The sequence below is a fragment of the Diachasma alloeum genome, unplaced genomic scaffold (genome assembly GCF_001412515.2).
Source record: "Diachasma alloeum isolate Michigan unplaced genomic scaffold, Dall2.0 Dall_scaffold_01310, whole genome shotgun sequence".
Lineage (NCBI taxonomy): Eukaryota > Metazoa > Arthropoda > Insecta > Hymenoptera > Braconidae > Diachasma > Diachasma alloeum.
Window position 1 is genome coordinate 4713 of NW_021681414.1, and position 14151 is coordinate 18863.

The following is a 14151-nucleotide window of genomic DNA, read 5'->3' on the forward strand; positions in this document are numbered from 1 at the left end:
TGTAGATCGCTGGAGAACAACGAAAACGTTCCAACCGTTCAAACGAGTTGGAATGTTTTCTCTCTCCTTCTTCTCCATTTTCTTTCTCACTCGCACTCGTTGAGTTTGGCGGAGGACGGGCACGTGCCAACGCGACGGAGAAGACAATGAGTGGGAGTGAGCGCGATACATATTCCTTTCTCACTCAGGGGGGGAATAAATATATATAATCGAACATTATTATAGTGAAAAAAAAAACAAAATCTGCACAATTATTCAATAGAATCACTGGAAAACTATAGAGTTTTCCAGCGACATCGCTGGAAAACTCTATGAATTTTTCGACGTATGTGTCAATAATAAATATGTCTAGAAAAAAATGACGAAAGAATTTTTTTCCGTGAAAAATTTTAAGGACTCGGGGAAAAGACTATTCTTTTTGTCCCAAAGCCCCCGTTATTGAGATAAACAGAAATCTTCCAAAGTGCAATTATGGGCGGAGAGAAACTCTCCACATGTTGGGAATAATCCAGGGTTCTTCAACTCTTATCTACGGAGGTTTTTTCTTTAACCCTAGTCTGGTCACCTGACGGGAAAATGCGAGTTTAGTCACCTTCGCGGGAAAGTGTCGCCGTGTTATTTAGGCTCTAGCGTTGCCGTATCCACTGTACACTTCCCGGGCGCGTTCAGCGAGTTCCCAGCAACGTCGCGCAACAGGCAATTTCATTCAACACAGGAAAAAATTGTTCACCTGTTGGAAAAAAAAAATTTTCTCCCAGAATTAAGGATACAATATTGAAAAAAAAAATCCTAGAATTTTCTATATACTTCAATCGACGAATTCAATTTTTCTAAAAATTTTCAACCAGTCGATGGCAGGGTGAATAAAACGACGTGTTGCGGCAATTCCCTCGCATGGTGACCCGTCTAGGGTTAATAATTGAAGAAGTATGTAGAACAAAAATCACATAGGCCACGGCTTCCGGATCTTGCTTGGAATTCGTAAATTTGATTCTTTCTAAGTGTAATTATCTCAGTAATAACACCGACATCCGAGAGGATACATCAAAAACCCTTTTTCGATGGAAAATCCTCCCAGAAACATGAGAGTCTTTCTCATGTTTATTCCGAAAATCTCTCAGTAGTAAAATATATGTAATATGTCCATAATTAATAGCACTATCACTTTTAATCCTAAAACTGCACATTTATTCTTCGATCCCCATTAGTTGCACATCTAGGTCAACTAGCATGTATGATAAAATTCAATAGAAAAACCTAGCGATGTCGCTAGACAATTCTAATGGATTTCTATAGAACTTTCTACAAATTGTTGGTGTTCGAAATATTTAATAGAAAATTTTCTATAGAATTTTCTCGGCTCGAATTTTCAAAGTTTTTCTTCATTCAATTTGTCTTTTTTCCCTTCAAGCAAAGCAAACAAAAAAAAACGTAGAAAATTTAAGCCAAATAAATTATATAGAGAGTATTTCAATGGAATGGCCTAGTGTTTTTATATTGAATTGATCCATGCATAAGATCCACAATTTTCTGTAAAATATCCCAGCTTCTATTTTTCCGATAGAGTGTCTTTTTCTATCGCATGATGGTTCATATATCGACTGATAAAATGCATGCACGCATGAAATAATTTCATAGAAAAACCCCGTTTTCTCTAAGAAATTCTATTGGAAAATTCTATTTGTTTATTGCGCCATTTCTATAGAAGTTTCTGCAACTTTATCATGTCATTTTGTTAAGAAATAGTTGATAGAAGTCCTTGTGCCTGAATTTTTTATGTCTTTTCCGCTGTTTTCATTTTTTATCAGTTTCTGATATCACTTCTGAGAAAAAAAACTTAGAAAGTCCATACCCAAAAATTTTCATGCAGAGAATCCTATCAGAATAAATTATGTACAGAAATCAACATCTATAGCTATTTTTCGGTAAACAAATATCAATTAAACCCGCATGGGGAAGTTGAATGATATTTGATTGAATATTGCAGAAAAAAGAAAAACCCTTTTTCAATAGAATTCTAACAAAATTCCAATAGAATTCTGCACTAGGTTTTTCTATTACTAATGTTTTTTCGTGTGTGTAGTTATTCAATTCTCCAATAGCAGTTCAACAAGTTGCATTGTCACTAAAAAAAAAAACCTTTTTCTATAGAATTTGAAGTATTTTATTCTTTTACTAAGACATTAGACGAGATGAAATAATATTTGAAGGATTAAGATCTATCGCTGAGAGTAGAATCGGAGGATTTCTTCAAAATAGATAGTTATTTCGCAGTAGCAACAATTCCGTAGAAAAAACATTCGGGCCGGGTTTCAGGTGAATACACGAAAAAGGAAAAGACTTTTAGATCATTAGATTCTGCATTCATTATACAATTGATTATAATATGCTCGATTTTACATTCCTGACAATTATTACAAAATGCGAGGAGATACTGTATTGAGAACGCACTTCCGGTTATCGACAAATTTATACTCGGGCCCTACCATACCAACTGTTCCGTACGCTCCATCGTAGTCCATGCGCCACCGCTACGAATTTTACTGTTGAACACTTTACATTGGCCCTGCTGATCTCCCCTATAATCTCTAATCATCGAACGCCTCACGTAACCGCTCGGTGCGAGCGAGCCACACAATCTACTTTACTCGCGTCGTGAGAGAATTTCACACGCTCCTTGCCCGAGTTCGATAAAATATTTTTTTATCATTTATTAAACATGCTAGACGGTTTTAATTCACCCCAGAGGAGAGAGGGATAATTGCTTGAGGCAATCAAAAAGTTTGAGTGAAAATTATCAATGTTTTGACTATGTTCCCTGTATCTTGAAGATTTTTGCAAGAGAAAGTCATATAGCGCGAGTGCTGACAGATTAATTACACCCAAAGGTTTTAGAAAAAAAACTTGTCGGCAGAAGAGTGCCATGAAAGCTGCACCTCCAGAATCCATTACCGTTATTGATACTCCAATTATTCTTTGAAAATTATCAATAGAGATGAACGACCGAGAATTCAAAGTATCGAAATGAAGGAAAAACAAAAACAAATACATGTCACCACGAGGATAGAGTATTGTATCGAGTTTCTCAACGAAAGACTAAGTAGCAACCTAAAGTTGTCAACCACTATTCAGGCACCACCAAAAACATTCTCAATTATGTATTTATTCATACTAGAATGTTGATACGTGTTATTACCTGTTAGTTTTGTACTTAAAGGTGAGCTTGAATGATTAAAGAAGAGCCTTCCTTTGCTGTCGGCGATGTAACGTATATAAAAGCTGATGAAAACAGCAATATTCGCGATCGCAAAATCGCCGTCAGCGCTATGGCCAAAAAATGCGGGACCATGGAGAACTACTAACTTGCGGAGCTGCTCAGAACCCTAACCTCAAATACTGCTATAATGTCAAATTGTTTCAAGTACAAGCCGTGAATTAAATTTTGATCTTATAACCTACCGATTGTTTATGAAAATGGCACAGAACAATTATCTCAAAAATTCGAAAAGAGGATGCTGTGTTCCACAGTACACAGTAAAGGATAAACTGAATTTAAGTTTCCATAGTTTTCCATCCGATTTAATTTTACGGAACAAATGGATGGAAGCATTGAAACTGACAGGAATTTACGATGAAAACATGAAAGTTTGCAGTCAACATTTCTCTCTTGACGATTATATAAAGCGGCGTAAGTATTTCATGTAGAGATGAATATTCTATAATGAAATTAGCCGAGTCGATTGAGTCAATTTTTTGTTGAATATCTCGTAACCGAAAGCAAGTTGAAAAATTTTGGTAATGAATTTTTTTAGCTCTTGTTTTCTACCTCTTCATAACAATTCCTCTAAATTTCTTAGATTTGTAAAAGAACCCATTTTGAAATCAAGTTAATATATCTCGACGGATAATGGTAAATAAACTTGTCTTAATTGGAAGTCAATCATCATTATTACGTTCTAATTTCGAGGATAGGCTGGCTTATAATACCATGACATGAATAATCATTTGATTTACCATTAATAATAGAGTTATCTGGGAGAAGAGAATGATTTAATATTTACATTGGCAAGTCCATTCAAACAGATGATAAATGCTGTCTTTTCGATTATAGATGATGGATGCATCCCGAAGAATCGGAGATTGAAAAAAAATGTAATCCCATCATTTAATTTCCCGTCTTCAGCATCAAGTTCAAACAGTCTTTGTGATCAAGGAGATCTGGTTTTTGTGTCTACATCAATGAATAATTTGTTATTTCATACTCCAGAGCCTTGGCGCACTACCATCAGATTGGTTCCGCAAGATAGTAATTCTACAAACCACCACCAGACGGCGAGACATCTCTTTCGCGGTCGCGAGAATACAACTAGTGTAGTGACGTAACTACGCCACTTTGCGGCGGTAAATTTGAATGGTTTCCAACAGATAGGATGTACTGCTTGGACTTATCATAAATAGAACTGCAAATAACACATTATGCAAGCGATCGAAAGATGAAATTCAATGATAATCTGAAGAAAATACACAAAAATTGTTGAGAATTTTAAAGAGATATTTGTTTATTAATTCATGAGAATCATTATTTTATTAAATAAATCTACGATCGTGCTGCTAGTTTCTCAGGATGTCGTACCATGCTCAATATTTTTTTCCATATGCATTTCTTGTGGTTTATTAGGAATGAATCACTTTTTGTGATGAAAAAAAGGCCCACAGTACGATATTTCGATACAAGTGCGACGGGTTTTTCACGAGTGTGAAATTCGAGGAAAAGCCGAGAGCTGTCGATCATACGAGCCGAAAATTCCTGTCGCACATGCGCCCGAACTATATTTTTTTTGTCAGTCATGTTACGTTCAACGAGTGTCGAACAGAACGTTTTTCATGTATCAATAAATAAAACGTTACATTTGGCCATGTGATAAATGTAGCACCAGTCATAAAAATATAATTTTTTGAAAGACCATTGGGTTGCACAAATTATCCCGCTTGAGTATTCTTAATGATGTTTATTCATTTTCCGAAAATTTAATTTTTTCATGTTCAAGGAAAACTGTGTAAGTTTTTAGACTGATATGAAATCAATTTGACGAAATGAAATAAACAAATTTTCTTCTATACGTGGACTCTTATGCGTTTTATTTTTGAATTAATGATTCACCTACTGGGAGACTCCAAAAAAGGCAATGAAAATAAAAATATAGGGCAATGTGAAAAAATATATTGGATCCATCAATGGGCAAACAACAATCTGGAGTACTCATGTAAATAATGCAGATATTCGAAATTTAAAGCTCCATATAACTATAGACTTGCACCAATATTTGGCGCATACTGAGGGTTTAATTCCCGGATAATCAAAAGTATAAAGATGCACACTGCAAGGAAAAAGATTTTCTAGGATTAAAAAAACATGTGGCCAAACTCTCTTCAAACATGTAACGAGACTAGATAGTTTTCTAAATAACAAATTTAAGTTGTCGCAATTAACGATCAGAATTGTGAAAATCCCTGCTCTGCTTATCCTGTTAGAATTTTTTTTTTATTTCATGGAAAATATTCTCATAAGACTGACATTGAATCGGATTTAGGGGAAAAATGATTATGAAATTTCAAGTTTTAGGTAGAATTCAAAGAAATTCATGAGTTTTTAGTGGGAGTGAGATCTAAATTTCACAACTTCATTGAATTTTCAATGGAACATGAATATTCAGAAACAAAATGACATAAATTTTCAATTTTTCACTGCATTTTCCTGATTTTTTTGAATTTTCCTAGAAAAATTTAACTGAAAAATCAAGTACTTTATTAATTTTGAGACCATTTGAACTGAAAATGAATGGAATATTTCATTTTTCAATAACAATATTTTCTGATATTCCAATGGAAATTTAACACGTTAAAAATTTCCTGGATTTGGCACGGAAAATTGGTGTTAACAATAAAATTTATACAATTGTGATCATTGGTTGTAAAACAAACGAATGATTTTTTTTTGCAAATTATCGATTTTCATCACGCTGTGCGAAAAAGTAACTTTTTAAGCACGCTTCACGTTTTCCACACATTGTGATGAAAAATATCGTTCGATACTCATGGGAAGTGTTTTTTGGCTCATGGGATTATATCACTCGAAATATACTATTTCGTTTCAAGAATCTCTCGAGTTCCTTCAATATTTTGTGACAAGAAAGAACTTGATCCTATAAATCTGTTCTTTCCTCTCAATGTATAGGGTATTGAAAAAAAAATCATTATTAAGTGCCGCAAAATTTAAGTGTGAGTAATGGACTAATAAAAAGTTTCAATGAAAGATAGTAGATTTCGTCATAAGGCCGAAAAAAACTTTTCTGGCTTATATCAGTTTGCAACCCGAGCTAAAGGCGAGGGTAAAATAAAATTACCAGTGATCACCTCATTATTCAAGAAATGAACAATTCTATAGCCAAATATCAAGAGACTATTGTGTTATTTCTAGTTGTTCTAGTTGTACTAGGTGTTATTGGGGGGAGGAATCAGCACTTACTGGAATCTTAGTCGAGCTGTGAGAGTACTGTCTGACAACCGAATAGAGGACGGAGGGAAATCCCGTGGATCTTCGGTTTTTTCTGGGGCTAAGGACAATTAAGCAAAATGCAGCTGTGAGTCCCCTGGCCTTCACCTTTCAGGTCCCTGGATCTCCTGGCAATGAGCGGCCCTGACCAGGGCAATCATTCTTATCTTCTCTTCATTTCAAATTGTTTAGTTTTTATTTGAACGATCTCGATGTACGTACTTTTAGAGTCAATTCCAAAGATCTCGATGTTTGTACTTATATACATTATTCTGGATAAGTTGTGTAGTGATATGTTGTAATGTTAACTAAAGGGGAGAGGGATGGGAACAAAATGTAAAAACCCAAGAGGGTATACATGGAAAATAAACTATCAAGAGACCTCGATTATAGTTCAAACAAATTATGGAAAAGTCAGAGATGGTCTCCATGCTTTCGTCTAATATTACCCATCAACGATATAATTCAACAACTGTTGAATTGTTGAATTAATGGCATTACAATCAAATGTGACGATTCGCATCGGATTCTTCAATATTTAATCCAGAGGAAGTCACAAAGGAATCAATAAGCAAGAGAAATTTTTTATTTTAATATTTCGACCTCTATTTAAATTTATAATCCTCATCCCGTATCCCAATCATGTGATGGAATCAAACTTCCAAAACCACAACAATTGATAACAACAATATAATTAAATGTTTGAAAGGAAAAATGGGCACTGCTACCACAACATTCTCATCAAAACTCGTTGGTTACTCTGATCGCACCAGATCGCCATCTAGTGAAATATTTATTGAGCAAAAATCAATATTCAAACTAAATAATTCCGTATATATTTTCTGCTTCACATGCACAAAATAAAAGAAAAAAGTATCTAAAAAAATACCAGAGTATTCCAAAATGCATCCTTTCTATCACTATTTCCTATTAAGTTATTAAGAAAACAATAAAAGTTGGTGCATTGAAAATACCCGATTTCCAATGCACCAATTGATAAAAATAAGTGGGTCTCAACACCTCGAACAAATGAATCTGAATAATACAGAATGATGCTAAAAAACTCATCAATGATTTATAAAACAATATATTTTCATCATGGAATGAATAGAACAAATTGTTGGAGGTTATCTAACAGCTTTATATCAGGCCCAGATATATTAGCCAATATCATTTACCACCAGAGTCACGTGTCCATTGAATCTCCTACGATGTCTACCATCTCCTCCCCCCCCCCCCCCCCCCCCCCCCCCCCCCCCCCCCCCCCCCCCCCCCCCCCCCCCCCCCCCCCCCCCCCCCCCCCCCCCCNCCAATGAGATTATTCCAGGCCCGTATACATGTATGTTGTGTCTTACCTCAGTAGCTCTTGAAAAATCATCTCGAAAAACCTCAAAAAATTGTAAGTAAATGAAAAAATATTATTCAATCGAATTCCGGAAAAAAATGCGTCCAATAATCGAAATAATAAAGTGTAATTTGTGGTATGCGCACAGTGGTGGAAGTCAATTTCATATCATCGTGATTGTATTCAACGCGCAGACTCGCTCAAAATGGCGTATGCGCTGAAATGGGATATATAAGAGCCTTGTGAGTTTTGTTGTGGTAGAAATGGATAGAAGGCATCCTTGGTTTGTTAGTAACCGATCGATAAACGCGCTGCTACCCTGGCGCTCTTTATCCCACCACCCCTTAAAACTCTCCTACCAAAGGGGGGAACAACGTTGACTGTGTTTCATTACCTCTTGCTTGCGTAGAACACGAACAAAAATTTCCCATGGTGTCCATGGAGTCTCTTGTGCGGGTCGTTGTGGCGGGACGCCAAAATTATCACCTCAAATTTTATCGGTGAGGGGGCAAAATATCCCAGTGTCCCATCTCAATGACGAAAAATTTTGTTGGAATAAAATTTTTGTTGAGTGCTTGAGGGGTGGAAACTACATTTGAGGAGAAGGAATAGACGCAACTCGGTGTAATAATGAACATTACGTGGACGTACGTGTGAAGGGGCGTGGTGTAAGAACAATATTTTCTTATTAAATTTTCAAATTAAATTTTTTGAGGCTAATGTAAAATGGAATAAAAACGTGTTGGTCTGGTCGTCACTTGTACCCGTTGGGTTATGCCGCCTCGGCGACGACGGGCCATCTCCGCAGACGCAAGACCCCCCGTGTAGAGTCTATGACCACTCACGTACCACACAAGGTGCGTACGCAACTAAATGTCTACCACTGGGCCTGCTCCGATGACCCAAGGATCTACTGAGTAAACTCCAGGCACATGCGGCATCATCGTGGAGGGATTGTCTTGGGGGGATTTGTTATTCGTGGGAGATTTTTTAAATATTTTCCGTGAGCATTGGCCTGCGCTTTGGTGTCGATGAGCTCACATGGCGGGTTGACAAGCGCAAGAGAGCCAAGGTATTGCGCGAGTTGATGCGGGGTTGAATAGCTTGGAGTGTCATGAGGAATACCTCGTGGAGAGGATGACGGATTTGTTGTGTTTTTGTGGAAGACGTGGCTAGATGCTGAACAAGTCGGTTTGGCCTTTTTTTCTTCATATTCAGCAAAACATCTTCAAGATGTCTCAGGGAAGAGACTTAGAGATTGCCAGTTTGACAAATTATTATTATAGGATTGTTGGAAAAATATGTTGTCTTTTTGTTATGTAGAGTTGTATTCTTCGGTCATCTCCTGGGATCATATTTTTGCCAAACTAATAGAATATTCCTGTCTTGAAGAATAATTTAACATTCATTGGAAAAGGTTTCAGAGGGATATATTAGGATTTTGGGGAATTATTCATTGGAATACAACTGCTACATTTCAAACTGATTTTTTTCTTTTCTTCAATAATTTAATAGTGAATTAACAAATAAATATATACTCATCTTCCTTATATTTGAAGATAGTTTATCAAATTTCAACCAAACGATGATCTTCCGAAGGATTAAAGTCTCTAAAAGTTTCAAGAACTATATACAAATGGTATATTGATTTGACTAATTGCAGATTTTCAAGAACCAATGAGGCTTCATCCTCTATATGCAGCGTTCAAAGCCCAATTCCAATTATTCTCAAGCTCTAGGCCTATATTAGTTCCCCTCTCTTCAAAGAGTAAATTCGATACTTTTTGTCATGATGTTTCTTCGGATCTGACGTGCACATCACTTCCTCCTGATTCAATTCTGTCCCCCTATTCATCGTATCACCCCCAATTTCCTCCCTACTTCCACTGACGTCTTTTCGCTTTACTTCAGACATACTAGACGATCCCCCATCCCTATACCCCTCCTACTCCCATCTCTAAAGCTACATCTTCTGCGTTGAACTTCAACGTAAATATAACTACACATCAGTTCTACTTCACTGAATTTCGGAGAAAAAGAAGTATCGCAATTTGATGTATTGAGAAAAAAAATTTCCACAGGAAAAACAACCTTAAACAATTTTTGGACAAGTCCTTGATAAAAAAAAAACAACAAATATATATTTTTCCTCTTCGGAATGACGCGAATTGAATGAATCTCTAAGGTTTGGTATTTTAACTGAGAAAAATAAAAAATGATATGTATCCCCCAATGTCAACAATATAAAGTGGCCTCGTGGGGTTCTATCAGGCCCGACATATGCTAGGGTAGCACAAGGCAAAGGGGTGGGGCAAGAGGGGTGTACAAAATATGACTCAGTGAAACCATATCGTGATGGATTGCCATTACTCGGTCTTTTAATCAATCTTCATTTCTAACTATCGATTTTAGACTTTCATCGAAATTTCAATAAAAAGTCATTCATTTTTCAAGATAATTATATTGGGTGGTAAAAATAATTTCGGACTAATTACATTTAAATTGTTCAAATTTCAGCTAATTTTTCTCAGAAAAATGTTTTATGGGATATGGAAATTATTCGATCTACTACCAAGTCTAGTCTGATCGCTAAAATTTTTATATTTTACTCAATTCGTCTCAACCACTGGTTTTTCTTGAATATCCATTGATCAATTGCTCAATTATTTCTTGATACTTTGATAAAGAATTTCGCTTCATCTTATCCTAATTACAATAGAAACCAAATTAAATCACCTAACTCGGCGAACTTTTTTTTCATCTTGCAGAGGGAGGGAATGTAGAGTCATTAAACGATTGAATCTCGTTGAAAGAATTCTTGGGTGAACTTGCAGTAAAATATCAAATACGAAACTGGATACACAGGAGAGCGACAAAATTGAGGAGGACGTGAAAATGGTGTCCTTACCCAGCACAGAATCTGGGAATATGGACAGAATGGATCGTTTATCCGATGATGATGATGATGAGCCAAGTAGTGGATCTGAGACATATGAAGAAGGTGATCTACTGTCAGCTGCCATGGATGATGACGTGACGGCCCAGCTCGCCGCTGCAGGTTGGCAAATCAAATGCGCTAATGGTGATTTCCCATTTTTTTGCTTTTTCACCTTTTTTTTCTCAATTTTTCCGTTCAATTTCCTCTGTCTCTAATCATTTCCTGTTATTTCAATTGTTCTGCAATCCTAGAGACTCAACTCACTGATACAGAAATTGAAATTTCGGTAATAAGATGAGAATGAGAATTTTTTAAATCTTATTTTGCTGGGGTTTAATTTTTTTGTCCCAATATGACATCGCGAGCAGTAAGTACGAAACCAAAAAAATGTGAATTGATTTTTGTCGTTATTCGTCATGTAACAATTTTATTAGCCAATATGCAGAACGTTTAGGATTGCAACTTTATAATTTGTGTGTGTTTTTTTCCTAATAACTTAATTCTTAGATTTTCTTGCTGTTCTGTTTACTTTATTTATTGGTTATTTATTTAGAGTGTGAATCCGTTCACCTTTTTTATTTTTATTAATTTTTTAAATTCAATTTAATTAGCAAGCTTTGGTGAAATCTTGATTATTTAAGTTTTAGTATTAAAAAACACAATTATTGTTTTGTAACACTTTTAGTGTTTCCCATGTTTCATTTACTTCCTCATGTATTGAATAATCTGAGAGTACGTTTGTGTTACCTAATTCATTATTATAGATTTATTTAGAGACTACTCTTGGGTTTATGCACGTCAGCATCAATGTTGCTTTGCCTCATGTTCCATGATTTTTCAGTTTTTGATTGCTATGTAAGCGAGGATTTTTATTTCTACTAATATGGTTCGTTGATCACGTTTAGGACCAGTTGGGGTGGCGGCAGCTGCGGCAATTGTCTCAGCGAAGAAGCGAAAACGACCACACAGTTTCGAGACGAATCCCAGTATCAGGAAGAGACAACAGAATAGACTTTTGAGAAAACTCAGGGTAGGTTTGAGTGATTTATTATTGAATTATTTTAATTAATAGGGGAGAGTGGGGCAAAATGAAAATTTCTCAGTAATTTTCCATGCTATTGAATGGAAAATTATTATTCTCATCAGTACTCGCAAGAATAAAAAAAAGTTGACAAAAAAAAAAATTTAACGAAAGAAATTTTTTTTTGCTTGAATTGCGTCAAAGAGCCGTTTTTTTGACTGTTTCATTTTGCCCCACTCTCCCCTATCAATCGTTATGCGAATGATATTTCGAGAAGTAATAATTAATTAACTAATCACATTATTGTTCAAAATACATATTTTCCCCGATTAAATAAATATTTGATTCTATTATTACAGCAAACGATAGATGAATTTGCTACAAGAGTTGGCCAGCAAGCAGTAGTATTAGTAGCAACACCAGGAAAACCAAATAGTAGTTACAAAGTGTTTGGAGCAAAACCACTGGAGGACGTAGTTAAAAATTTAAAAACAATGATAATGGAGGAGCTTGAAAGTGCTCTTGCACAGCAAGCGCCACCACCCGTTCAGGATGATCCGTCACTCTACGAACTACCGCCACTCATCATTGATGGTATACCAACCCCCGTTGAGAAGATGACGCAAGCACAGCTTAGAGCATTTATCCCGTTGATGCTGAAGTATTCGACGGGTCGAGGGAAACCTGGCTGGGGTCGTGAAAGCACACGGCCGCCGTGGTGGCCAAAAGAATTACCGTGGGCCAATGTACGAATGGACGCACGTTCTGAAGACGAAAAACAAAAGGTTTTTATTCTCTTTCTCTTTCCACCAATGGATTACTCAAATTCAAATGGAATTGTCCATCAAAATTTTCCCAATTTTTTGGTTTACTATTTCCAATTAATTTCTTCAAAATGAACAACGAAAACCATTGACATATTACGAATTAATTTTTGCTTCAACTAAATGATAATTCCTTTTCTTTTAGATTTCATGGACACACGCACTGAGACAAATAGTCATAAATTGTTACAAATTTCATGGAAGAGAAGATTTACTACCAGCATTCAGTGAAGACGATGACAAGTCAAATGTTCTGATACAGCATCCAACACCTCACTCATCACACACGTCCTCGAATCAGGCTCAAAGTGGCCAGTCACAGCAACAGACGGTGGGAGTCGTTCGTCTAAGCACAACAGGCTCATCTAAGGGAAACTCATCGCCACCGCAAATCATTGCTGCATCGCCTACGACTCTTGCCACTGCCACTCAGGTAGTGGTTGGTGAAGAGAGCTCTAGCATGCCCAAAATTATTATTTCATTCGAAATTTCATTTTCCTCATCAATCTGACATTTAAAATTAAAGCAAGTTTTCGACCGTTCATTTTCAATTGTTGGACGTGATTTTGGGCCATATTTCGGTTAGCAGCAGTCAAAATGATCACAAAAATTTACTTAAAAAATTGCACGACGCTTCGAACGCTCAACATGCACCTGAGGAGTAACGCCTTGAGCATTCGAAACGTCGTGCAATTTGTTAAGTAAATTTTTGTGATCATTTTGACTGCTACTGACCGAAATATGGCCCAAAACTACTTCCAACAATCTGACATTTAGTTTCTTACTTTATTAACTTCCTGACCCTAAGGGAGGAAGTTATTACTCTTTTTCGCGTTTGGTGTTTAGTTTCCCTCATTTGATTTATATTTTTTTCAATGCAATTTTTGTATCAAAGGAAATAATTTCTGTCGAATGTCCAATTCATGTTTAAGTTTCAAAAATTTCAATATTAAACTTTCCAATTTACGATATCTTATGAATTCTTAAAGAATTTTTTGAAAGGATCTCCTAAACAGACGGATTTCGAAAAATCCATGAAGTTACATTTTTTGTCCAAAATTTTATGATAATCAAAATCTCTCGATTCTTACGGAAGTCATTAGCTTTTAAGATGCTTACAAACAATTCAGTAATAATGTGGTTCGAACAGGATGTTCTTAATTTCTGTCGAAGACCATTTTTTAAGGGTAAAAGTGATAACGATTTGTTTTGTGCCCCGAATGAAACCTACATAATTATAATTATCAAAAGTTGAAATACCGGCGGCGGTGGCTGTATGGTTAGAGTGTGGGATTGGCAGGCGGGAGACCCGGGTTCGATTTCTGGCTGGGGGGGGCCAAAATTTGTGACACTCTAAATCTCACGGGTTCATTGTCGAGCGGGAGTCTCGCAAGAGACGACTACGTGGACAGGTTTTTCCCTCAAATGAGGTTTTCCCTTGTCCTTCGGTGAATGCGGTACAGGGGGTTG

General features: G+C 36.3%; 1 protein-coding gene across 9 annotated transcripts in view; it reads left to right on the forward strand.

Annotated features, from left to right (window-relative positions):
- Positions 1-7862: 7862 nt before the first annotated feature.
- Positions 7863-14151, forward strand: part of LOC107046335 (DNA-binding protein P3A2) — an 18069-nt gene continuing 11780 nt past the window's right edge. For 2 of the 9 annotated variants that reach the window (XR_001461540.1, XM_015268933.1), the window contains exons 1-5: positions 7863-7952; positions 10667-10980; positions 11742-11866; positions 12217-12642; positions 12827-13114. Coding sequence is in view for 6 of the 9 variants with exons in the window: in XM_015268933.1 (XP_015124419.1) it covers positions 10794-10980; positions 11742-11866; positions 12217-12642; positions 12827-13114 (1026 nt within the window). In the remaining 3 variants the exon portion in view is untranslated. The other 7 variants (XR_003783180.1, XM_015268939.1, XR_001461541.1 and 4 more) reach the window with 5 other exon arrangements.